This window comes from Tinamus guttatus, unplaced genomic scaffold (genome assembly GCF_059628265.1).
Source record: "Tinamus guttatus ecotype Peru unplaced genomic scaffold, ASM5962826v1 Tinamus_guttatus_pri_ptg000472l, whole genome shotgun sequence".
Classification (NCBI taxonomy): Eukaryota; Metazoa; Chordata; class Aves; order Tinamiformes; family Tinamidae; genus Tinamus; species Tinamus guttatus.
Genome location: NW_028289006.1, coordinates 1,132,905 through 1,157,475, shown reverse-complemented (window position 1 = coordinate 1,157,475; position 24,571 = coordinate 1,132,905). Strand labels below are relative to the sequence as shown.

The following is a 24,571-nucleotide window of genomic DNA, read 5'->3' as shown; positions in this document are numbered from 1 at the left end:
AAGACGGCTACTGAATTAACACAAATACTTTTTAGTAACTTTTGGTATAATTGTAACTTCAGCAGGAAATCCACATTTATGCTGTTGATCGAATAAATAATTCAAAAGAATAAAAGTGATCTGAAAAATCTTTCTCCCTGCCCCCATCCGGGAGTATGGTAGTAGGGAAGTGAGGATAGGAAATGATCCCGGAGTGTCCTCTTTCGCCCCTCCTGGGAAACCTGTGGCCTCTGTTTCTTCCCTGAAATGCCTGTATACCAATGCGCGAAGCATGGGGAATAAGCAGGATGAACTGGAGATCTGTGTGCGGTCCCAGCGTCATGATCTCATCGGAATCACAGAGACGTGGTGGGATAGCTCGCACGACTGGAGCGCTGCCATGGAAGGCTATGTGCTCTTTAGGAAGGACAGGCTGGGAAGGCGAGGTGGTGGAGTTGCTCTTTATGTGAGAGAGCAACTGGAATGCATGGAGCTCAACCTGGGAGTGGAGGATGAGCGAGTTGAGAGTTTGTGGGTAAGGATTAGAGGGCAGGCTAATGTGGGAGACACTGTGGTGGGTGTCTGCTACAGGCCACCTGACCAAGACGAGGAGGTTGATGAGGCCTTCTATAGGCAGCTGGATGTTGCCTCACGGTCACAGGCCCTGGTTCTCATGGGGGACTTCAACTACCCCGACATCAACTGGGAGGACAACACAGCCAGGCATAAGCAGTCCTGGAGGTTCCTGCAGAGCGTCGACGATAACTTTTTGACGCAGGTTGTGGAGAAGCCGACGAGGAGAGGTGGGCTACTGGACCTCGTGCTATCAAACAGGGAGGGCCTAGTAGGAGATGTTAAGGTGGGGGGTAGCCTCGGCTGCAGTGACCATGAGCTGGTGGAGTTCAGGATTCAACGAGGAGGAGGCAGGGCTGTAAGTAGCCTTGCGACGATGGACTTCAGGAGGGCCAACTTTAGCCTCTTCAGAGACCTCCTCGGTAGAATCCCATGGGCTAGTGCTCTAGAAGGAAGGGGGGCCCAAGAGAGCTGGTTAGTTTTCAAGCCACGTCCAGCAACAGTGCATCCCTGTGTGTAGGAAGGGAGGCAGAGGGGGCAGGCGACCTGCGTGGATGAGCCGGGAGCTTGTGGCAATGCTCAAGCAGAAGGCAGCGGTATACAGAATGTGGAAAAAAGGACAGGCCCCCTGGGAGAAATACAGGAACGTAGTCAGGGAGTGCAGAGATGCGACAAGGAAAGCTAAGGCACGGTTGGAACGCAATCTGGCAAGGGACGTTAAAAATAACAAGAAAAAATTCTTCAAATACATTAACAGCAAAAGGAAGATCAGGGAAAACATGGGTCCGCTGGAGGACGGGATGGGCACCTTGGTTACAAATAACACAGAAAAAGCAGAGTTGCTCAATGCCTTCTTTGCTTCGGTGTTTACCAAGGGCAGCCCTTTAGAGCCCCAGGCCCTAGAGACAAGAGAAGAAGCTGGTGGAGAGGAAGACTTGCCCTGGGTAGAGGAAGATTGGGTCAGAGAGCACCTAAGGAACCTCGATACTCACAGATCCATGGGCCCTGATGGGATGCACCCTAGAGTGCTGCATGAGCTGGCGGATGTCATAGCTAAGCCGCTCTCCATCATCTTTGAAAGATCCTGGAGAATGGGGGAGGTGCCGGAAGACTGGAAGAAGGCCAATGTCACGCCAGTCTTCAAAAAAGGCAAGAAGGAGGACCCAGGCAACTACAGGCCAGTCAGCCTCACCTCCGTTCCCGGAAAAGTGATGGAACGGCTCATACTGGCTGTTGTCTCCAGGCACATGGAGGACAAGAAGGTGCTCAAGAGTAGTCAGCATGGATTCACCAAGGGGAAATCTTGCCCGACTAACCTGATAGCCTTCTATGATGAAATGACCGGCTGGATAGACGAGGGGAGAGCGGTGGATGTCGTCTATCTCGACTTCACCAAGGCTTTTGACACCGTCCCTCACAACATCCTCCTGGGCAAGCTCCGGAAGTGTGGGATAGATGAGTGGACAGTGAGATGGATTAGGAACTGGCTGGATGGCAGGGCCCAGAGAGTGGTGATCAGCGGTGCAGAGTCTAGTTGGAGGCCTGTGGCTAGTGGGGTCCCCCAGGGGTCAGTCCTTGGTCCAGTCCTGTTCAATTTATTCATCAATGACCTGGATGAAGGCACAGAGTGCTCCCTCAGCAAGTTTGCTGATGACACGAAACTGGGAGGAGTAGCCGATACCCCAGAGGGCTGTGCTGCCATCCAGAGGGACCTGGACAGACTGGACAACTGGGCGGTGAAAAACCTCATGCAATTCAACAAGGCCAAGTGCAAGGTCCTGCACCTGGGGAGGAATAACCCCAGACACCAGTACAGGCTGGGGACTGACCTCGTGGAGAGCAGCTCTGCAGAGAAAGACCTGGGTGTCATGGTGGATGATAAGTTGACCATGAGGCAGCAGTGTGCCCTCGTGGCCAAGAAGGCCAATGGAATCCTGGGCTGCATTAAGAAGAGCATCTCTAGCAGGTCGAGGGAGGTGATCCTGCCCCTCTACTCAGCCCTGGTGAGGCCGCATCTGGAGTACTGTGTCCAGTTCTGGGCTCCACAGTACAAGAGGGATGTGGAGCTGCTGGAGAGAGTCCAGCGCAGGGCTACAAGGATGATCAGGGGCCTGGAACATCTGCCCTATGAGGAGAGGCTGAGGGAGCTGGGCCTGTTCAGCCTGGAGAAGAGAAGGCTGAGAGGGGATCTAATCAGTGTCTATAAGTACCTCAAGGGAGGGAGTGCAGAGGACGGGGATGGTCTCTTTTCAGTGGTGGCCACTGATAGGACTAGAGGAAATGGCCGGAAACTGAAACATCAAAAATTCCATAGGAACTTAAGGAAAAATTTCTTAACAGTGAGGGTGACAGAGCACTGGAACAGGCTGCCCAGAGAGGTTGTAGAGTCTCCTTCTCTGGAGATCTTCAAAACCCGCTTGGATGCAGTCCTGTGGCACGTGCTCTAGGTGACCCTGCGTATGCAGGGGGGTTGGACTAGATGATCTCTAGAGGTCCCTTCCAACCCTAAGCATTCTATGATTCTATGATTCTATGATCCTTATGATTTTCTCATAGTTCTGATGTGTATCTGCCTCTAATAATCATTTGACAGTTTGCTGCTTACAGACAGAACACAGTTTTAGTCCTTTTAGCGTTGTTTGGTTGGTTCAGGGACCCTGAACTGAATGTTTATGAAGTTACCAGCAGGAAGTCATGTAGCCAGAAAAAAAAAAATCAGCAATCATGCCATTGAATAAATAGCATGGGTCTATCTAGAGCAAGGATTGTCATTTTTGTGTGTAAACACAGGCGGGGTCTATCTAGAGCAGGTAATGTCATTTTTATGTGTAAACACAGGCTCAATGAGTGAAAGACACTCTGCCCAGGTGAATGTTGAACAGCAGCACTTTGGAGGAAGGGTTCATCCTCTGCCTAAAGCCAAGAACCTGGCTACTACATGTGCAGTTCCCTAGTCAATGGCCTCAAACATCTAATTTTCAGGCGCTTCAGTCCAAAAAAAAAAAAAAAAAAAAAAAAAAAAGAGTTCGTTGATGAGAAAAGGAAAACCTAAGCTAAGGAAAACTTGGCTCAACTCTGTGGGGATCTTAAGAGAATGGCTTGGGACAAACATGGTTAAAATAAAAGGGACCAAACAATAGGTCAACGAGTCTAGTGCTGAAGAAGAGCAAAGGACAGTATTTTTTCGAGCAGAAAAAACGCCAGGCCTTGCCCGGAGCGAACGCCGCCAGCGCCGTCACCGAGACGGACCATTACAAAATGGCGCCCGCGCCACCGGGCGGCCGTTGAGGAACGTCCCAGCAGCCACCGCGGCGGCCGAGGCGCGGAGGGGGAACCGTAACGACTCTGCCCCGCCCTCCGCCCGCGGCGCTGCACCACGTGGGAGGCCCTCGGGCAGCTGCTATTTGCTAAGGAAGGTGCTCGCCCCGCCCCGAAGGCGCGGAGTGGCAGCGCCGCGGTCCAATGAGAGGCCGGCGTCCCGGCGCACCCCGCCCGCCGGCGGCGGGGCAGAGGTGGCGGCGGCCAAGATGGCGGTGGCCGGCAGGGGCGCCGCGGTCGCGAAGCCCATCTTCAGCCGCGACCTGGGCGAGGCGCGGCGGCGCGTGCGGGAGCTGTACCGGGCCTGGTACCGCGAGGTGCCCAACGCCGGTGAGGGGCAGCCAGGGAGCGAGCGGCGCGAGGGCGCAGCGCGCGGGAAGGCGCGCGAGCTCAAGGTCGTAACAGCCGCCCCGCCGCCGTTGGCTTCTTGAAGGGCCGGTGCAGGAGGCCGGTACCGCTTCCCCGGGGCGCGTGGAGGGGCTCTTTCCTGCCCCTCAGTGAGCCGTTTGTCGTGCTCTGGCTACCCCACTTTCAGCTCATGTGCAGGGTGAGCGGGGCCCGACCTTCATGCACTTGTTTACTGGGTGAAATCGTGTTTTCTTTCTTTTTTTTTTCTTTTTCTTTTCTTCCCTAACTAACTAGAGGATGAGCCCACATTTAATTTTCCCTACTAGGGGTGCGTGGTAGTGCTGTCTGCCTTCTTAAAACCACCCTGTTTGCGTGCCGGGACTGTGTTGTGTAATTGTTGTACACTAGCAATGTTTAACTAAGCTGGCAAGCCCTGCAGCAACAAATGACTAGGATCCTGCAGCTCTGGAACTGAACACTTCCAAAAAAACATTTTTGTAGCAAGGTAGGTGACCTGTGCTGGTGTTCTCTGCTTTTCCTAGTGCACCTGTATCAGCTGGACATCACGGTGAAGCAGGGGCGGAACAAGGTGCGGGAGATGTTCATGAAGAATGCCCATGTTACGGACCCTCGGGTGGTTGACATGCTGGTTATTAAGGTACAGATCAGTGATTCTTGTCTTGTCAAAACTGCGGCATGTGAAAGTGGGCCATTGGTGGTGAGTGTGATGGAGAATAGGGGCTTTTTTTACTGATGATTTTTATCTCAGCTTGATCTATGGAGGAGCTTGGCCAACCTGGTCTGCAAAAGATTTATCTCTAGTGACACAAGTTTGTTGATAAGGAAGAAAGCTGCTTTGACCATGAGAGAGGCATAGGGTCCACTGTCATATGCCAGAGTGCCTAGAATATTGATTTCTGTCATTTATTGTAGCCGCTCTTCTGTTTTGCACAGGCTTAAAAAAAGTGTATGGCAGGCAAAATGGTGATCTAAACATGACAGGACTTGTTTTTAGAACACAGCAGCAGTTGAAGGAGATGGGGATAGGATGCTGCCAGCTGGTTCCCCATCAGAAATGACCCTTGAGCTCCCTTCTGCACTTCCTTAGACCGTGGCACTTCTCCTCACCATTTCTGAAATGTACATTAGGAAGGCAGTGCTTGATGGGAGCCTGCCTTGGGATTTACATAGGTGCCAACACCCTAACCCGGTAGGATACCTGGGTATGTCTTAAGCCTGAAATTTATGTGGGCCACTTGTCTCAGCAGTAGTAATTCAACTTTGCAGTTCTCATAGATTATTTAAAAATAAATAAGCCAAAGTATTCAGATGACTTTTACAGTGGTGTTCAGTTAGTTCTAATTAAGAATTAATCTAAGGTGTTCTTTGTGCACAGGGAAAAATGGAACTTGAAGAAACTATTAAAGTATGGAAGCAGAGGACTCACGTCATGAGGTACTTCCATGAAACGGAAACTCCACAACCTAAAGACTTTCTCTCCAAATTCTATGCAGGCCACGATCCTTGAGACAGACTGAGTGTGTCTTGCTGCCTTGCATTAAAATAAACATCTATATATTAGAAAGAAAATCTGTTTCGAAAGAGTGTATAGCTCTGCGCATATGAGTCTAACTAAATCTGAATCCAGTGCATGCACATCACTTTGAATTGCATGAACAGCTGTGACTTCCTGGGTTTTGACAGTGTGTGTTTTCGATGGGTGGAGTCTGTCCAATCGCTTGCCCTGGAGTACTGGTGAATAACCAGAGTATAACCTGGTTGTGCAGTTTTCTGCTTAGCCTGCAGGCTTGTGTGTAGGTGTTAGCTCCCAGGAAAAAAGAACAGACCTTTAGGAAAGCCACTGTAGGCATAGAAGTATTTTTATCCTTGAGGCACATCTTTCTTCATGTAGTATTTTGCAGTTTCATGTTACAGCTTTTTGTGAGGTGGATTAGGAACAGGCTGGATGGCAGGGCCCAGAGAGTGGTGATCAGCGGTGCAGAGTCTAGTTGGAGGCCTGTCGCTAGCGGTGTCTCCCCCAGGGGTCAGTCCTTGGTCCAGTCCTGTTCAATTTATTCATCAATGACCTGGATGAAGGCACAGAGTGCTCCCTCAGCAAGTTTGCTGATGACACGAAACTGGGAGGAGTAGCCGATACCCCAGAGGGCTGCGCTGCCATCCAGAGGGACCTGGACAGACTGGACAACTGGGCAGTTAAAAACCTCATGCAATTCAACAAGGCCAAGTGCAAGGTCCTGCACCTGGGGAGGAATAACACCAGACACCAGTACAGGCTGGGGACCGACTTTCTGGAGAGCAGCTCTGCAGAGAGGGACCTGGGTGTCATGGTGGACAACAAGTTGACCATGCGGCAGCAGTGTGCCCTCGTGGCCAAGGAGGCCAATGGAATCCTGGGGTGCATTAAGAAGAGCGTCTCCAGCAGGTCGAGGGAGGTGATCCTGCCCCTCTACTCAGCCCTGGTGAGGCCGCATCTGGAGTATTGTGTCCAGTTCTGGGCTCCACAGTACAAGAGGGATGTGGAGCTTCTGGTGAGAGTCCAGCGCAGGGCTACAAGGATGATCAGGGGCCTGGAACATCTGCCCTATGAGGAGAGGCTGAGGGAGCTGGGCCTGTTCAGCCTGGAGAAGAGAAGGCTGAGAGGGGATCTAATCGGTGTCTATAAATACCTCAAGGGAGGGAGTGCAGAGGACGGGGATGGTCTCTTTTCAGTGGTGGCCACTGATAGGACTAGAGGAAATGGCCGGAAACTGCAACACAAAAAATTCCATAGGAACTTAAGGAAAAATTTCTTGACAGTGAGGGTGACAGAGCACTGGAACAGGCTGCCCAGAGAGGTTGTAGAGTCTCCTTCTCTGGAGATCTTCAAAACCCGCTTGGATGCAGTCCTGCGCCACGTGCTCTAGGTGTCCCTGCGTATGCAGGGGGGTTGGACTAGATGATCTCTAGAGGTCCCTTCCAACCCTAAGCATTCTATGATTCTATGACCATGGTTTTACTTTGACACTATGCTGTTTACCTCCTACCAGAGAATGGTGTAAAATCCAATAGGCCAATAAAGCCTTTTTATAGAATCATATAATCATTATAGTTGGAAAAGACCTTCAAGATCATCGAGTCCAACCGTAAACCGTTCAACACCATGCTGTTTCCCTGATGCAAAATCAAATTATTTGGGAAAATGGCCTAGAATAGGGAGACTTCATAAGAGTACATGAATGCATAGAACATAGTGTCCTACCATCACTTCTATAGTTGATTTGGGAATTGCTAGCTAAATTGTTGAGAAGATTAAGCAGAATTTGCTGCTTTGCCAGTGAAAATGTTCTCATGTTGGAGCACTCCAGTGTGCAATCAGCACGGGCTGCTTGCAGCACTCTCAAACTTCTTACTCCTGCCTAAATACCAGTTTGGGTCTTCATCCCCCTCCAAGAACTGCCAGGCAGCGCTCCTCAGAGCTCTGGGTGTGCTTGGGTGCCCAGGAGCTTAGGGGGTGGGATGCTTTTCAGGGCTGGGCTGAAGATTGCTAAGGCTACAGGATCAAGCAGCAGTAAGCACAGACAGAGCCTGGTTCCCAAGAGTGGGTGAACAGAGCAACTGCTTTTCACAAGGCCTTGGGGAGGAAGGGAACAACCTGGATATTCAGTAACTCTGAGAACTCTTGTTAATTGCCTTCAACTACCGCTGTTACCATTACTCACTTTGCAAGTTCTCTTTTCTGTCAGCGGTACAAGGAGCTGCCCTACCCAAACCTGAGAAATAAACAAAGCAAATGCCAAACAGCAAGGAATGTGGCTGTCTGAACTATACACTCTGCTAACGTGTGTACGTACTGCCTCAGAATTTGTTTGCCACCTGAAGTTGGAGCAAATTACATATAATTGAAAAGATGCAAAGCAATTCTGGATGTTTACAAAGCAAAGCTAAAGACAACATTGCCATAGTTAGATATGCCCCAGCACAGGACCTAACCTACTTGTATTTCACCCTAACTTCCTTTAAATGTGAAGTAAACTAATTGTGATAAAAGATGAGATTTCAGTTGAGAGATCCTTTTTTCAGGAAAATAGTAATCATTCATTTTGAGGGATGCTGATAGATTTTCATAAGGAAGCGTAACTCTCAGGTACCCATAAGCCAAGAACATACACATTGATTTGCATTTTCAGACAAAAAACCGATGTATATCCCGGTGGGACACATCTTGCATTTCATACTTGTTTATAAACAAGAGCTATTCACAGCCATGTAAAGGCAAATATTATGGATTTCACAGGATAATCAGCAGTATATAAATCCGAGGATTTTATTTGAACCAGAAGTTTTCCAATTATGAATAGAAGGTAGTTATACCATTATGTAAACTCAGGGTGTGACTGGGAAGCAGTGCACGCCCATGTTTGCTCTTGGGAAGAGCCAGAGGTCAGCCTCCCTACTCTGTCACTGCCCTGTTCCTCGTGCAGACATCTGTGCAAGTGCACAACCAGCTCAACTAGAGGACCTGACATTAAAAGAAATCTGCTTTTTAACTGTTACTTGAATCCTGAAAGACCTTCATGTTTCCAGTGTTTGTTTCCAGATACCTAAGAAAACTACTGGCAGGCCACTGGTCTGAAATAACAGAGGAGATTTCTGGCATGCACTAGCAGTAAAGATCTTAAAGTTTATTACTGTTGATTTAACTGCCCTAATGAATACTTTTGAGGAAAAAGAAAAGCTGAAATTTACACAGAGGCAATAAAATAAATATAGGGCTATAGAGAAGTACAGAATGGCAATTACAAGGTATCTGTGGCCAGAGCAGTATTCTTGGATAACATGCTGTAAGACATTTGTTTAGTTTGCCACTCGGGATCTTAATCCTCCCCTTAAGAAACCTGCTCAAATTTTGACTCCTCAAGGTAATACTCTGTTTAATCCTCAGTGAGGTGAAGCTACTGATGTGGTCCCTGCCAGACATCACTGCACAGTGCCAGATTATGGAGCATGAACACACACACCACAATTTTAATAGCAGTTTGCTTTGGGGCTGCTTGTTCCTCCAGGATTCCTGTTGCTTGTGTGATATGGCACAGAAGTGAATCTCAGGGAGAGGACACGTAACTGTACGTGCCTATGATCAGAGCCTCCTCACCTTAAGAGATATATGAACGTGGAAAAATGAACACAGAAATGCTGCATCATAGGCACAAGATGTATAAAAACAAGAAAACAAAGCCATGCTTCTTAGTCTGTTGTTCTTTAATTAAGTTTTCCATTTAGCTAAAGAAAGGAATCCCAAGCAGTCTTTTTGTGAGGCAAAGATAGTGTATGTGAGGATGCAGTCATATCAATTACTCCCTTCAATCCTGACCCAGGATTTTCTCTCATGCACGGGGCATTTACTGGCAAAAGGGGACACACGGTCCCTCTGCCCCTCCTCTTTAGGAAGGACATAACATGGGTGACAGATGTCAGAACCATTTCTTTCCCAATGGCTTCCTCGGTTCTGTTCTTCCATTGCAATCCTGCAAAGAGATTTAAATAAGCATTACTTGCCACAGGATTGGCCTTGTGTTATTCTTCAGACAGACCTCTCCAAGTACCAGTGTACCCCTCCCCACAAGCCACATGAGGTGGGGGTGTACAGAAAACAAGCTTCTAACCAGCCACTTCAGTCCTTCAGACTTGTTCATTCCTTGCCTTTAGCTAATACACTATCAGGAGTTGCTAAGCTGTTTTTGGTTTCATTTTTTTGACTTTATGTTTGACTTTATGTTTGTTTGATGGTTTTTTATACAAGAAGGGCAAGCCAAAGAGGATAACATAAAATGGAAGTGTGTGTGGTGTAGATAAATCTCTGCTTTCCTTTATCTAATGGCACCAAAATATCCCAAAGCCTACTCGACACTTTAATCTGATGGATTCTGAAATTCAGCCTATCACATGGAGTGATTATTACTTAAAACAGTCATTCTACTAGTTAGCAGAAGACTTTTAAACAGGTAACATGCAATAGCATTTTGATACTGAGGTCCTTGTATTTTTGCAGCATAGACCTCTCACTGACTACAGTTATTTCTGATTCAAATGACAACATTACACACTGCACCAGTTCATTATGATCACGGAAGAATTTACGCAGCAGAGGTTTCAAATTCAGACACCGGGCTGTCCTACCCAGGCTAAGGATTTGCAGCCAGGGTCAACGCAGTTGTGGGTGCCGATGCGTTTAACCACATGGGCACCTTGTTGATCTGTTGATCCCTGCTTTTCCAGCCTGTCGTTCTCCTCCGGGCCCGAACTGGCAGGAAGCAGCAGGAACTAAACTGCAGGCGACGCTAAGGACGCACCCGCTCTAGTCGTCGTCGTCGTCGTCCTCGGGGACGAAGATGTCGTGCTCCTCGAGCAGCGCCGCGAAGTTCTTGCTGATCTGCGTGCCCACGTACAGGAAGGGGATGACGACGCTGAACACCCTGAGGAGGCCGAACGGCATCTGCCGCGGCGCACGGGAGGCACAAACCGTGGGCGACGCGGCCCCGCACCGGCGCGGCGCCGCCGCCCCGCCCACTGCCTCCCGCTCATTGGCCGAGCCCCTGCCACTCAACAGCGCTCCGACCGCCCACAGGCCACACAGCGGCTGCGATTGGACAGGGCGGCCATCAATACGCCGCTCCCCGCCTCCCATTGGCTGCCTTCCTTCGTCCCGCTCCTCCCTTACCTTAACCGGCTGGGGCAAAATGGCTCCGCTGCGGGTGACGGTGGCGCTGCGGGACGGCACCGGCGGCGGCGCCGGGGCGCGGAGCAGCCCGCCCGCCCTCGCCGACGAGGCCGCGGCCGCCGCCAGGAAGCGCCCGGCTGCTGCCATCCTCCTGCCCGCTCCGCGCCGGGGCTGCGGCGGCCGGGGCGGCGGCGGAGACGGACGCAGCTCTCGCGATGCTTGCGGGGGAGGCGGGGCTCCGGTGCGCACGCGCGGCGGGGGGGCGGGGCTGCCGGGAGGGAGGCCGCGGTCGGGGAGCTGCGGGTCGCGGTGTCCGTTGGCCCTGGCGGTTTCTCCCTGGGAAAAGTAACTTGTTCGGGCTCGAAGTCAAAGGAGCAGACACCTTCTCTCGGGTGTTAGCTGCTGAGTCCATTAGGAACAGACAGGTTACAAATAAAAACGGTTTATTCAGCTTACTAGCATAAAATACACGTTAACAATGTATTGAAATGCAATAAACCACACTTTAAAAAACATAGTTAAAAGACATGCAAAATTGCCCTTAGAAAAAACATTATCTACTTAATATATGCACTTCAAAACAAGGGAGTGTTTCTGCAGGTTGTATGTAGTGTCACATATTAATCGTGCCAGACTTTAAAGTACGTTGGATGCTGGTGCCAGCGGCCGCCAAGCTCCGCGAAGCTGCCGGCACCTTTCAGCGGGTTCTGCTCGAGTTCCTCCCCACAGGCCACTGGGAGGACGGTGTCTGGGGGTTGGGGTCCCCCCGCCCGTCCACACAGTCACTATTGCCATACGGAGTCGTGAACGGCCACCCAAGCGGCCAGCGGGCAGCCCTCGGTAAAACCTGTAGTTACTCCCACCACTAGGGCCTGCATTCAGACCAAGTGGAAAACATCACAGTGGTTGCTTTATGAAAAGATAAATGTGCATAAATCAATACATTACAGGCCTGGATTTGAAGTCCCTCAGAACAATACAAGTATTCCATCTTTGTTTCTCTCTCTTTTTTTAAGCAGGTTCAGGAGCCCTAAGCTTACGAAAAAGCTGTTGACATCTCCCGCCCTCTTTACATCTTCAGTTTATTTATATCCAAGCGTTCTGGTTCAAGCATTTTCATCACTTTGCATATTCTTCTAAAGAGAATTGCTAGAAAAGAAAGTGACTTCAGTACCTTGAAAACAAAGATTAGCCTTTCAAAGTATTCAGTTCCCCTTTCGCTAGGATCTCTAGATCCTGTTTTGTGCTGGCCAGAGATTTTCCATTTTAAAAATAATAAAAGAAAGAGAAGGTGGGAGGAGGTGCAGTCCAAAACTGAACGACTGGAGAAAGACATACAGCAGCAATCAGTCTAATTTCGCTATAGGGAATAATGTGGTAGCAGGTAGGAAAAAAATCTCTCCTTTCCTGTAATGATCTGGGCCTGCACATGCAGAGAGAGCACAGTCCATTAGCGAGATGAATGTACAATCCCAGGAAACAGAAATCCTGACTGTTTGCCTAGAGGCTGCTCCGGAGGATGGTTTCATGGCCAGCCTAACTAATCCCAGCTGAGCTGATTTGATATATTCTTTCCCAAAGAAGCCAGTTGCGCACCACCAGTTTGCTGATTCCTGCCTCATGAAGGCAGCGGTGGTGTTCAGACAACAAGCACGCATGTGGGCAAACATAGAAATTTAGGCACTGCTCCAGTAATGATTCTTTTTGCTCAAAAAAAGGTCTGTCCCTGCTATGGAATGGGCTAAACAGGGATGACGAGAAGCCCTGAACAAGCACATCAGAAGTCATAGAGAACCTTCAAGATCTAGCAAACGGGCAGGCACTGCCTGTTGGGCAAGGCAGCAGTATTGTTTAAAACTCAGCCATTTTCTTCTCAGCACTGCAGAACAAAATGCAAAATTACTTAAAATGTAATCAGACAGAAAGCAGAGCAGAGCTCCTCATTTGCAGGATTTAGGATTTAGCTGGAGCGTGTATTAATGCAAAGGCAGGTAGTGTGGAAATTATACGATTTGAATGGACAGATTAAAGCATTAAATATAAGCTCTTTAGTAGTGTTACTACGGCTATCCTGGATTATTGATACAGACTAAGCTTCTTAAAAATGAAACTGCCCTTAAATGAATAATACTGTTTCAGTTCCATTTTTGACAATCTGGCTTTGCTAATTTGTTATCTCTCTTAAGTCACTCTCAATTCCCGGGTTTCCTGCAGGAACTGCTATTACATTTGGCTTTTTTTTTTAAGTAAAATCTTCACTGTCACACTGCCTTCCATAGGTTTGAGACATCAGGAATATTCTTCCTATTACATTAAAAAATAAAAATGGTCACCAAACACGACCAGCATAATGCTCAATCAGAATGACAAGGCACCACTCAGTGTGTGCCCTCCCCACACCATGGTGCTGCTGAACAGGCATGAGGAAGCGCGGCAGATTCCCATCAAGGTCCAACTGTTCCAGCAGCAGCTGATGAGGCAGAAGTGGCCCGTAAGTTCAGCCAAAGGGACTGCTGAGCACTGCAGGGCTGGTCAGACCAGTGCAGCTGCTGCTTCTGATCACAGCAGCCTGAAACAGCTGGAAAGAGGCAGTGCAAACACGTGCTCTCCCTGTGCTCACACACATGGGGAGCTGGAGTCACAGACACCCCCGATGGACACAGGTCTGTTCCCAGCCCGCCTGTTCCTATTTCTTCATTATTGTTTTCACCTAAGAAACCAAGACCTGAAGATTGCTGCTACAAAGAAATACAGACATGAGCTGGATTGCATTATTCATACATGAGGATTACCCTTCTACTAACTGAAAATATTTTTTAAAAATCTGATTTCCTCTAATACACCATCAAGTCATAGTCAGGCAGGAAACTTTTCACCCAAGCTCCCAGAGAGAGATTTTCAAAGGCACCAAGTGTGAATGGCCCTCATTTGATTTCTGCCTTTGACACAATGCCTACTGGCTATTGCAAAGTATTAAGGTGAATGCATTTAACTCCAGAAAATTGAATATATATGCACCAGGCATGACTTGGAACGGCCTCTTGTTTTTCTAGCAAGATTCCTTAATAGAAAGGGCAATAAAAACAAACTTAACACTGTTAGGGAAGATGAGAGACACAAGACTGTTTCATGTATTCTGCTCGTAAAAGCAGCTTTTAGCCCCCACATCTGACTGCCTTTTAACCAGTCTCTGACCTAATTACATGTCCACTTCTGTATAAAAGGAATAGGCTTCACTCACTACAGAGCTTCTCATCTGCTACAATGGGAAAAGCCACTGAGATTGACTAAGTGATGCTGACACAAAATTGGAGGGAAGCCCCAGCAGGTCAAGTTTGCCCTTCTTAGAAGGAAATATTATGGCTTTTATGTTCAAGGCGAGTTCAAACACAGCTGACGCTCAGGGACCAGGGAATAATTTACAACTCACACCTTCAGATCTGTTTGGGGCCAATCCTTCTCCTCCTCCCTGCGTCTCCAAAGCCAGGCCATATCTTTTCTTTCCTCCTACTTCTTGGCCCTGCCAGGCACTCCAGAGAGCTTGGCAAAAGCAGCCCTGCAAGAGTTCTGGACACTGTCTTCAGCAATCAGGGAGAGAGCAGACTCCAACAAGCAGATTGTACCATATATAGCAATTTCCAGGAGCTGTGGTCTGTATAAATTCATCCCTAGGAAGGCAGACAGACTTATTGATCCTCATTTTTATCAGAGAAGACTTGAGCCAGCAAAATTAGAAGGCCTGGATACTGCTGGATAGTAAGAGCCCAATTCAGACTTGAGGAGCTCCTTATAACAGCTTTTAGTCCGGACCCAGCCCGGCATTTCCCTGTCTCCCTCCACAAGCCTTGCTACTGAGCTTGTGTGCTCAAAGAAGCCTACACAAGCTTGTGAAATCCACCCAAGACACCCTGAGGGAGTTAGCAGGGAGGAGGATTAGCGTGGATGAAAGTAAATAAAATTGAGGTTTAGGGATATGGCAGTGTTCTATTTTGGTACACACCCCTGCTCTCCACCCTGCTGAGGAAGTTACTAATACGGTGTAAGAAGAGGTTTCTGCACCTAGTTATCCTTCATCAAAGTATCCTGTCATTGAGTCCCAGGCCTCTGGGCGTGACACTGTTGCACAGGGGCAGGTCCAGGGCCAGCCATGACGCACTGCAATGCATTATGGATTCAGGGCTTGACAGCTGAAAGACTACGGTCTTAAACTTAAACAGGCCCAAGAAATAGAGTATGTGGCAGCCCCTAGGTTAAATACAAGCAGGGACCTATTAAGGTGAACCGCAGCTCCTGGACCAGCCAAAACTGCGGTATCTCAAGCATGTCCTTGTAAGGCCCGTGTGGGGCGGAAGAGACACAAAGCTGCAGGTACCATTTAGGGCCAACAGCCCACTGGAGGCATCTCCTAAGAAGCCAGTCTTATCTACAATGAGAAAAAGAAAACCTCGCAGAACTTCAGCACAACACCACAAACACTAATAAATGCTGACTGGTGCAAATTCCCACGCTGAAAAACAAAACCAAAGGAACTGGTGAAGGAGATGATGAAACGCTCAAAGCACCCACAGTCCCAGGATGGCAAGCATCAAGACAAGCCATCTGAGTGGAAACAGGATGAGGCCTGTTCTGAACGTGTCAGTTTGGGTCCCTTTCACGCCTCCTATCACCAGCGGAGAGTTCAAAGGCAGCTCTCCTAAATGACACATTCTAAAGCCTCCTGGAAACACAGAGAAAGTGAAAAATGAGAGATCCAGTGAAGACACAGGTCCCTCCTGCATGCCCTGTGAAGCACACACGCAGCCACATACACTCAGCCACCAGAAAGGGAAGAGGGCAAACGAGTGGCCCTCGCTTCTCTTTTCCTGCACGGGGCAGCAGCCACACACAGCAACAACTCTGCTAGAAGCCAGCTGGATGGCGGCTTGTGCCCTCTGTCCCCGTGCCCCACGTCACAGATTGCCCCTCTGCTGCCTCTCCAGCCATTCCCGTCTCAGCACCGCAATCTCCTGCCCGTACCAGTTGTGGAGCTTCGAGAAGCAGGCCGTCTCCGGGGACACCGGGCTCTCCTGCAAAGCCAGCGGGAGGCCGGGCACGGGGGACGCTGCCGCGCCGCCGCCGGCCGAGCGCCGGCGCGGAGGCAGAGGCGGGGGCTTTGAATAGCCGCCATCGCGGTCAGCGCAGGGGCTCCCGCCAGGCTCAACACTGCTGCCCCACGTGCAGTAGCCGTTCTCCAGAACAGCAGGCTTCTCCTGGACGGGCCCCAGGGCGGGATTGGAGAGGTGCCTCTTCCTGCCCGAGTGGGACCTCCTGGGTGACTTGCGGCAAGCAGCCAGGCTCTTGCAGGCCTCCTCCAGCTGCTTCTCCAGCTCCCTCACCACCAGCCGCATGTAGTCAAAGCTGGCCCGTGAAAGCGCCTTCACCCAGGCCTCCATGGCAGCCTGCCCATCGGCCACCAGCACACAGGCCTTGGCACCCGCGTCATCGAAGCGGATGGCGAAGGCGAACTCCTCTGCAGCCTCGCACAGCTCCACGGTGCAGCCCTCCAGCACCACCAGGCCCATGGGCTCCCGGCTTTCCCGTTCCTCAAAATAGAAGAGCAGGTTCCCCTTGAGGACGAACCAGCGGCGCTGGTAAGAGGTGCTGTGGTGGGCATGGTGGTGGTGGCGCTCCACGCGCTGGCGGAGGAAGCCGGCATGGTCCGCGGGCGAGTCGCAGGTGGCGTAGTGCGCCACGCTCCGCTCATTCAGCTTCATCGCCCCCGGCCAGCGGCCCACCTGGAGCAGAGGAAGAGACATGGGAGAAGTCGCCTCGGGGCAAGAAATGATTCAGCCCTCCGGGAAAGGCCCAAACTTGTGCAGAGACAGGACATGGGGAATAGCGTCCCTACTCCTGAAGCCCCAGCGTACAACAACGCCTAGCCCAGCACATATGTCACTGCAGACGGCAGGCCAGATTCCTCACAGGTAGAGAGGGAAAGTCAGCTGAGCTCCACCACTGAGAAGCCTACCTTCCACATTGGGAAAACAATACGGCCAGTTCTTTCTTTCTTTTTGTTTTTACTCCATTAATATCCTAAGACATTAATGTTGCAGGTTCTTATGAGGCACATCAGTTTCCCTACAAGGTGTTCATTTTGCCCTCCCTTCTATTATGGGACAGGATAAAGCAAACTTTTTCAGATCAAAGAGCTTGGGGAGCTCCATTTAAGCGCCCTCTCCCTGTCTACGCTGAGGGACCACCTGGCCCTCTCAGTCCTGCTGGCAGCAAGTCCCGTCCCCAGCACTGACAGATTGGGCAGTGGGGTTGAGAGGTGCTTACCAGCTGTGCTGGTCAGACTGCAATCCCTTGCTATCTTCCTTGGTTGGGCCGCTTTCTTGAGGAGAGCCTCCGAAGCTTCATCGTGCTCATGCCCATGTTTGGTCGGAGCTAAACCAACAGAGTTGGTGTCAGCAAGATCAGAAGAGCTTGGATCTGAAAGAAGAGAAAGGTGCATCACTGAAACAGACCTTTCTGGCTCCTGTGGATTTGTTTTGGTTTTGTTTAAAAATAAAGAGAGCTTCTGTAGAAGCACCTCTCTGCATCATCTGCTCAGGCCACATGCAGGCAGTTCAGCCATCTGTGTGCAGTAGATCCTACGAAATGAGAGCAGCCTTTGCACTTTTACAAGTGCAAATGGGGGCTCAAGAGCTGAAACACCCCACCAAGAAGCATGCAAAAAATAAAGCACGAAGGCCGCCCCCAGCCAGGCATGGTGGCACCATGGGGTCCTCCTTCTCAGGGGAAGGCAACCTCTAACTTCCCTCCCAGAGCCTTTCTCCTCCAGGAGGACCCATAGGGCAGGGCCCCAAGGACAAGGGCACACAGACAGAAGTTGCATCAAGGAAGCAATCTGGCTGGACCCAAGGAAAACAACTCTTTCCCCCGAGGCTGCTCTGCCCATGGCCCGGGCATCCCGAGGAACCTCCGTCCTCGGAGGTGCTGGCCCTCGGGCGCGGAGCTCTGGGGTCCCGTCCGGCTGCGTGCGCCCCGGGCCATGTTTGGCGCCTGTGCCTGCGCGCGGGTCCCGTCCCCACGGCCGGGCTCCGGGGCTCCCCGCGGCCCGCGCGTCCCTCTCCTCCTCGCTGTCCCCTCCACCCCGCGCCCCCGCTTTGCCACCGCTGCCCCCGTCAGTCCTGCCCGCGTCAGCGCGACCCGCAGCCCCCGGTGCCCCCTCGGGCCCGTCCCGCAGCTCTGCCCCGGGCAGGGCAGGGCGCGAGCGCGCGCGCCCCTCCGGGGGGAGCCGAGGTGGCACCCGCCGCCCGTCCCGCGGGGAAGCCAAGCCGGGCGGCACCGCCGCAGCGGCCCGGGGGGCGCAGCAGCCGCGCGGGGGGACCCGGGGTGCCGGGGGTACCTGGGCGAGGGGCGCTGGGGGCGGCGGCGGCGGCGGGGGCCGGGCCGGGCGGGCCGGGAGGCGGGCGGAGGGTCAGGTGATGCGGGAGGGATCATGTGAGCGGGGCCGGGCCGCGGTGCTGCTCGCTGAGCCGAGCCGAGCCGAGCCGAGCCGAGGGGAGCCCAGCCCAGCCAAGCCGAGCCGAGCCGAGCCGAGCCGAGCCAAGCCATGCGGCGGGGGCGCCGGGCCTGGGCGCTGGCGCCCGCCTGGGCACTGGCGCTCGCGTGGGCGCTGAGCCCGCCCGGCGCGCGGGCGCTGGAGAACGGGCTGGCGCGGAGGCCGCCCATGGGCTGGCTGGCCTGGGAGCGCTTTCGTTGCAACGTGGACTGCGAGGCAGCGCCCCACGACTGCATCAGGTGAGCGGCGGCCAGGCGGGCCGCCCCCGACCCGGCACGGCCCGGCCCGGTTGTGCGGAGCGCCCCCTCCGCGCGCTCGGATGTGCCCTGGCCAAGGGCGGGATGGGGCAGCACGTGGGAAAAGCTCCTGAGGAGGGTGCATGGGCTGAGCAGGGTGGTGGGATGTCAGCACCCTTGGGCAAGGCCTGCAGCGGTGGGAAAACGGTGCCTGGTGAGGACATGGGGCAAACCAGTATGTGGGAGACCAGCGTCAGGCTGAAAGACGTGGGCAGGCTGTGCAATGTGTCAGGAAGATATTCCTGCTTGGTGAGGTCTGCTAGCGCCGCTGGAGACCTTCCTGTGTCATCCAGGCCCATGTTGCGGTGGCAGGGGAAGGTGGACCCTCTATTTCCAGTTCAAAAATCCTGCTGGCTGCAGCAGAGTTAGCAAGAAGTAAGTGTTACAGCCTGAGACGCCGCATCAGTCTGTCTCTCCCACCACAGTGAGAAGCTCTTCATGGAAATGGCAGACCGCTTGGCGGAGGACGGCTGGAGAGAGCTGGGCTACACGTACGTCAACATTGATGACTGCTGGTCAGCGAAGCAGCGGGACGCAAGCGGGCAGCTGGTTCCCGATCCCAAGAGGTTCCCCCGAGGGATTAAAGCCTTGGCTGACTATGTAAGTACATGTGGGAGAGGTTGGATCCTGAGGGAGGATGAAGATGATGGGGGCATCCCCGTTTCCCTGTATCAACTTGGCTGGAGCTGTTGTGGCAGGGGGGCTGGGACAAGATAGAGAAGCTCATTTCCCTGCGAGATGCTCTGGACTCTTGTATCTCCTGTCTCCTGACAGGTCCATTCCCGGGGTCTGAAGCTGGGCATTTATGCAGACCTGGGCACCTTCACCTGTGGGGGCTACCCAGGGACCACACTGGACCATGTGGAGCAGGATGCCCAGACCTTTGCACAGTGGGGTGTGGACATGCTGAAGCTGGATGGGTGCTACTCATCGGCGCAAGTGCAGGCAAAGGGTAAAGGCTGAAGCTCGCTCGCTGTCTGTTTTTTCTCTTGTAGCTACTTCAGCTGGGAGTGGCTGTCTGACTTCTGACCTCGGAACTGCTTGGCTGGCTTTGTTTCTTTCCTCGCATGTCGATCTTTGCAACCCTGATGAGTTGTTTGGTTTCCAAACAAGCTGCATCTCAGAGGGGCTGCGGGGCTTATCTGCATGTGAAATAGGGCCCAGAGTGGAGGAGGAGGGAACCATCCTCATCGATCCCTTTCCTGCAGAAGTCATGTATGCAGGCACATGGTGAGCTTGGAGGTTTGAGGCTGGGTTGGTTTTTGTGTCCCAGAGTCAGAGCGGTAAGTATTTGATCCTGGGAGAAGGCAGCTTTTGTCTGTCTCCCAGCTTTACATCTTTTTCCTGGCTGAGCCCACGCATGGCTTTCTGAGGGCTTCCATTCCAGCAGGGTTGCCATGGCCTTCCCAGGACTGAGTGCACCCTAGCTGTAGGGCAAAAGGGTAACCTGGACAGCTCTTGGACAAAGAGCTGGTATAATGCAAGTTAACCACTCAGCTTCTTCTCTCCCTAAGGCTACCCGAAGATGTCGAAGGCCTTGAATGCGACAGGCCGTCCCATAGTCTACTCCTGCAGCTGGCCAGCATATCAGGGTGGGCTCCCTCCCAAGGTGAGGGTTATCTCAACATATGCGGGATCTGGTGGGTTTTCTGTGTGCCCTGGGGAGCTCTCACTGCGAGCTGCAGAAGCCTATGTACCACACTCCTTTCTTACTTATAGGATGGCCCTGTAGATCCCAGGAGGGGAAATAAACCCCTTGCCAGGAGGTGGCCATTTCATTGGCTTCCCATGGAAAACTGGGATTCCCGACATGACTAGGCCATATAAGCTTGGAGCAAGACCCCAAGGCCTTGCCCACCCCTCTCAGCTCCTGAGGGCTTGATCCTGACAGACTGTTCTCCTCAGTGTTGCCTTGTCTGATTCAGTGCTTGAAATGGAGCTTCTACTCTTCCCCAGCATGTTACTCGTAGTAACACTACTTGTTACCTGAGCACAGATTTACCCACCTCCCACCTTCTGAATCAATCCTAATCTACCCCTATTCCCTTGCAATGGTTTTATTCCCCCAGAGCCTCCATGGTTGTTTTGACAGACGTCGTAACATACTGGGTATGGTCCTGTCCATCATGTTGTCCTTCCCTAGATCTCTCTGGCTTGCAAATACTCTTTGGACACTGCAGCTCCCAGCAAGTCTAGGTGCACCTTCCTGCTGTTGGGGCTGAGGGAGGGAGATAGCATCTGTGTCCCCCCAGCCTGCAGACTCCCTCCTACCTGACTCATTTACTCCTCGCCAGGTGAACTACACGATCCTGGCAGAGATCTGCAATCTCTGGAGGAACTATGGCGACATTGAGGACTCGTGGGACAGTGTGCTTTCCATCGTGGACTGGTTCTCTGCGCACCAGGACGTGCTGCAGCTGGCGGCTGGCCCTGGCCACTGGAATGACCCCGACATGGTGCGGCTGGGTGGTGGGTGCATGGACCCAAGGCAGGGGTGGGGGATTTCAGGGATTCCACTTGTAGAGACAAGGCAAAGGAAGGATCTGTCTGGCTTTCAGGCGGGAGAGGAAAAGCCTGTGTTGCCCTGCAAAGCAGAGGGAAAAACCTGTATTGCAGTGAACCCTCGGCCCCTTGTGTGTGCCTGTCCTTTTGCCCAGGTGTCTTTCTTTGTCCTTCCCTATGCCCCCTGCACAGCAAGGGGGAGAAACTGGGGTGAAGCTAAGGGTGCTTTTGAATATGTGCTGGTCGCTGAGCACCTGGCAGAAGTGGGACCTTCTAGCAGTGATAGGCTGCTCGAAGGGAAGTGAAAGCATGTGAGGTTTTTGGTGCTTACTCCCCACCTAGCAGGGTGCAGCGTCACCGACTCAGACGTGCAGAGAAGTTTCCAACCATTTGCTGCTTCTGCTTTGTTTTGTCTCCTCTCCCCTCCAGCTCATCATTGGAAACTTTGGCCTTAGCTACGAGCAGGCACGCTCCCAAATGGCCTTGTGGACAGTGATGGCAGCTCCGCTCCTCATGTCTACTGACCTCCGCACCATTTCCCCAAGCGCCAAGGAGATCCTGCAGAACCGGCTGATGATCCAGATCAACCAGGACCCCCTGGGAATCCAGGGACGTAGAATTGTCAAGGTTAGGGGGAAGGTGCATTTGAGGGAGAGTAGAGGAAACAGGGATTGATGTATTGAAGGAGAGAGAGGGTATGCAGAGAGAGCTGTGGGAGTGACCTGCTGACTTAGCAATCCATCCAGGCAAGGATGGAAATTACCAGCATTTCTGTGAACACCTCCTGCAACTCAAGACCCCTGCATGGGTCTTTCCTTGAACACCCTGCAGGCCTAAATGTTCTCATGCCCTCAAGAGCAGACACGGGTAAGAGGGATTCCGGCAGGAAACCTCTGCTGGCACTGCCTCCCTGCACCCTGCGTGCCTCGGGCAGGCAGGTGCTCCTGCTGCTCCTGGTTTCCTCAGGGTCCAAGCGAGGAGGTGCCCTAAGAGCCTGCAGCACTTCGAGCACTGCTCAGGGCTTTTTCCCTGCTGTGTCCCCACAAGAGGGAGCTGGTCCTGGCAGCTCTGTCTCACCAGCCTATTCCCATGCCAGGAGAAATTCCACATCGAGGTGTTCCTGCGCCCGCTGTCCCAGGCCGCTAGCGCCCTTGTCTTCTTCAGCCGGAGGACGGACATGCCCTTCCGTTACACCACGAGCCTGGCCAAGCTCCACTTCCCGGGCGATGCTGTGTATGAGGTGAGCGCTGCCGGCCAGCTGCCCCCACCGTGTCTGAGCTCCCTCCTGTTGTCACCCCGTGCGCTGGGGACAGGAAAGGGGATTTTTCCCTTCCCGTTTGCTGTGTCTATGTGGAAGGGGAAACCTGCTCCCCTACCCTGAGCTGTGCGTCACACGCTGCCCTGTTGGTGGCAAACACCCACTTGCTGTGCTTTGGCAGGGGAACATGTCCTGCTTGCCCTGTCATCTCTCTCTTAAGAAAGACTTGACAAAGTCTGGGGACTGCATTGCTGCCTGGGACACAGAAGGAACAGCTGATTTTCCCCTCTTTTTCTCCCAGCTCTCATCCTGTCCCTGCAAACCTTGTTTATCAACTGCTGAGCAGGGAGCTTCAGGGGTGGGTCAGGTTTTGAGGCTGAGCCTGTGGTTAAAGCCCTATTCCTAGGTATGGCCTGGCCAGCTCAGGGCAGCAGCAGGCGTGTTGACCCTGGCTGGATGATTTGGGGACATCCGAGCAGAGACTGCCCCTCTCTTGCAGGTCCAAGACGTGTACAGCGGTAAGATCATCAGCAGCTTAAAGACAGGAGACAACTTCACGGTGGTGGTGAACCCCTCGGGAGTGGTGATGTGGTACCTCTCGCCACTGGCGCAGCCCTGGCACTTGCTCAGGCAGCAGGGCCCCGGGGCAGGCGTCCGCCCCATCCTTCTGTGACGGGGCCCCGCACTGGGGCGCAGGGCAGCGCCGGGGGCGTCCGTGAGGCCCTGGAGCGCCTTGCTCTGTGTGGCACAAGTGCCTCTCGTGGATATTATCGACAGTGCAGGGGGATGAAGTTTACGCTATTCCTCTGGTACAAACTTGATGATTTCTGCTTGATCTGTGAAAAGCAGGACTTCTTGCTACCTGCTTCCTAAGGGTGGTGCACAGCTTGATTCCTCGATCATTGCAAAGCGCTCCTGTGGAAAGTTGCCTTAGAAGATGGTCCAGTCCCACTTTGAACTTATCAGCTCTGATATCTGAGCACCTCATCATGTCAAAGCAGGTACCACTGCGGGAACTCTTCTAACAAGGCTGTAGCATCATGTTCAGTAACAACTCTCCATGCGTGTGATGAAGTGACTTGCAAGTATTGGACACTCAAAGAAGACCTCTTTGCTATAATCAGCTTGGCTCAGAATAAGGGGGTGGGAGTAGGGCTTCACCCTGCCACGTGCCCTCCACGAGACCAAGCGCTCCCAGAGAGCGCATGGTCATGGTGCAGCAGCAGGGAGGCTCCCGGAGGCGCCAGCTTTGCCAGCAGCCTGCAGGCCAGCACTGCTGCTCCCTGACATGCATGCGTGCCCCAAAAATAAAGGCTAGTCCCACTCCTCCGTCAGGAGCTTCCTACCACCAAGCTTCGCAGCCACGCTGGAGTACAAGCTGCAAGGCACATTGCGGTCTTGCTTTTTTTCAGGAGGATGAACACTCCAGGGTTTCTCAGGGAACAGTTCCTCCTTCTCCAAAGGGCAGCTATATGGACAGATCCAGCAGCAGGAGGAGTTAGCACTAACAACCTGGAGGTGTTCAGAACAAGTTGTGGCATGAGCTCTGAAACCTTTCTCTGATTCATTTTGGTACCTCAGCTGTGCCTGACTGTACATATGATCCTGAGTATCTGCATCTGCTACCACAGATGCTAGTCAGGATGGGATTGACCACAAGGAGGAAAACTGCCATCCTTCCCAGGCACCAGCTTGTGCTGTTACCCACAGGGAGAAAAGCAGTGACAAACAACCAAGTAGAAGAGCGTTGGGGGGAAGGAATGTCTCAAAACATTATGGAGACACCACCCCTCAATCCCATGGCTGTTTCTTATCAGGGAGACACAAGAGAAGAACGTGGCAGATCTTCCCTGATCTCATGTACTTCAACATAGAATCATAGAATGTTTAAGGTTGGAAGGGACCTCTAGAGGTCATCTAGTCCAACCCCCCTGCACACGCAGGGACACCTAGAGCGCGTGGCACAGGACTGCGTCCAAGCGGGTTTTGAAGGTCTCCAGAGAAGGAGACTCCACACATGTTGTCAGTGTCCA

At 52.4% G+C, this 24,571-nt stretch overlaps 4 protein-coding genes across 4 annotated transcripts; 2 read left to right on the top strand and 2 right to left on the bottom strand.

Annotated features, from left to right (window-relative positions):
- Nucleotides 1–4,044: 4,044 nt before the first annotated feature.
- Nucleotides 4,045–5,808, top strand: NDUFA6 (NADH:ubiquinone oxidoreductase subunit A6). Its single transcript, XM_010224497.2, has 3 exons — nt 4,045–4,200; nt 4,761–4,876; nt 5,615–5,808. The coding sequence occupies exons 1-3, from the start codon at nt 4,080–4,082 to the stop codon at nt 5,744–5,746; spliced, it is 369 nt and encodes a 122-aa protein (XP_010222799.2). The 5' UTR covers nt 4,045–4,079; the 3' UTR covers nt 5,747–5,808.
- Nucleotides 5,809–9,459: 3,651 nt separating this feature from the next.
- SMDT1 (single-pass membrane protein with aspartate rich tail 1) lies at nt 9,460–11,157 on the bottom strand. Its single transcript, XM_088532966.1, has 3 exons — nt 10,937–11,157; nt 10,569–10,711; nt 9,460–9,743 (listed from the first exon to the last, which is right to left on the bottom strand). Exons 1-2 carry the CDS (start codon nt 11,081–11,083, stop codon nt 10,574–10,576), a joined length of 285 nt encoding a protein of 94 aa, XP_088389092.1. The 5' UTR covers nt 11,084–11,157; the 3' UTR covers nt 9,460–9,743; nt 10,569–10,573.
- Nucleotides 11,158–15,231: 4,074 nt separating this feature from the next.
- On the bottom strand, nt 15,232–17,293 carry PHETA2 (PH domain containing endocytic trafficking adaptor 2). The gene is made up of 2 exons (XM_010224479.2): nt 17,255–17,293; nt 15,232–16,710 (listed from the first exon to the last, which is right to left on the bottom strand). The coding sequence occupies exon 2, from the start codon at nt 16,687–16,689 to the stop codon at nt 15,886–15,888; it is 804 nt and encodes a 267-aa protein (XP_010222781.2). The 5' UTR covers nt 16,690–16,710; nt 17,255–17,293; the 3' UTR covers nt 15,232–15,885.
- A 1,240-nt stretch (nt 17,294–18,533) lies between these two features.
- NAGA (alpha-N-acetylgalactosaminidase) lies at nt 18,534–23,211 on the top strand. Its single transcript, XM_088532965.1, has 8 exons — nt 18,534–18,721; nt 19,204–19,378; nt 19,553–19,730; nt 20,293–20,387; nt 21,073–21,234; nt 21,710–21,907; nt 22,377–22,520; nt 23,038–23,211. The coding sequence occupies exons 1-8, from the start codon at nt 18,534–18,536 to the stop codon at nt 23,209–23,211; spliced, it is 1,314 nt and encodes a 437-aa protein (XP_088389091.1).
- Nucleotides 23,212–24,571: the final 1,360 nt, after the last annotated feature.

Excerpts from the sequence above, each read along its gene's own strand:
- NDUFA6 (XM_010224497.2), top strand. The coding sequence starts at position 4,080 with ATGGCGGTGGCCGGCAGGGGCGCCGCGGTCGCGAAGCCCATCTTCAGC. Across the intron at positions 4,201-4,760 it reads CCGCGAGGTGCCCAACGCCG|TGCACCTGTATCAGCTGGAC; the intron begins GTGAGGGGCAGC and ends TGCTTTTCCTAG. Across the intron at positions 4,877-5,614 it reads TTGACATGCTGGTTATTAAG|GGAAAAATGGAACTTGAAGA; the intron begins GTACAGATCAGT and ends CTTTGTGCACAG.
- SMDT1 (XM_088532966.1), bottom strand. The coding sequence starts at position 11,083 with ATGGCAGCAGCCGGGCGCTTCCTGGCGGCGGCCGCGGCCTCGTCGGCG. Across the intron at positions 10,712-10,936 it reads TTTTGCCCCAGCCGGTTAAG|ATGCCGTTCGGCCTCCTCAG; the intron begins GTAAGGGAGGAG and ends GCGCCGCGGCAG.
- PHETA2 (XM_010224479.2), bottom strand. The coding sequence starts at position 16,689 with ATGAAGCTGAATGAGCGGAGCGTGGCGCACTACGCCACCTGCGACTCG.
- NAGA (XM_088532965.1), top strand. The coding sequence starts at position 18,534 with ATGCGGCGGGGGCGCCGGGCCTGGGCGCTGGCGCCCGCCTGGGCACTG. Across the intron at positions 18,722-19,203 it reads GCGCCCCACGACTGCATCAG|TGAGAAGCTCTTCATGGAAA; the intron begins GTGAGCGGCGGC and ends CTCCCACCACAG. Across the intron at positions 19,379-19,552 it reads TTAAAGCCTTGGCTGACTAT|GTCCATTCCCGGGGTCTGAA; the intron begins GTAAGTACATGT and ends GTCTCCTGACAG.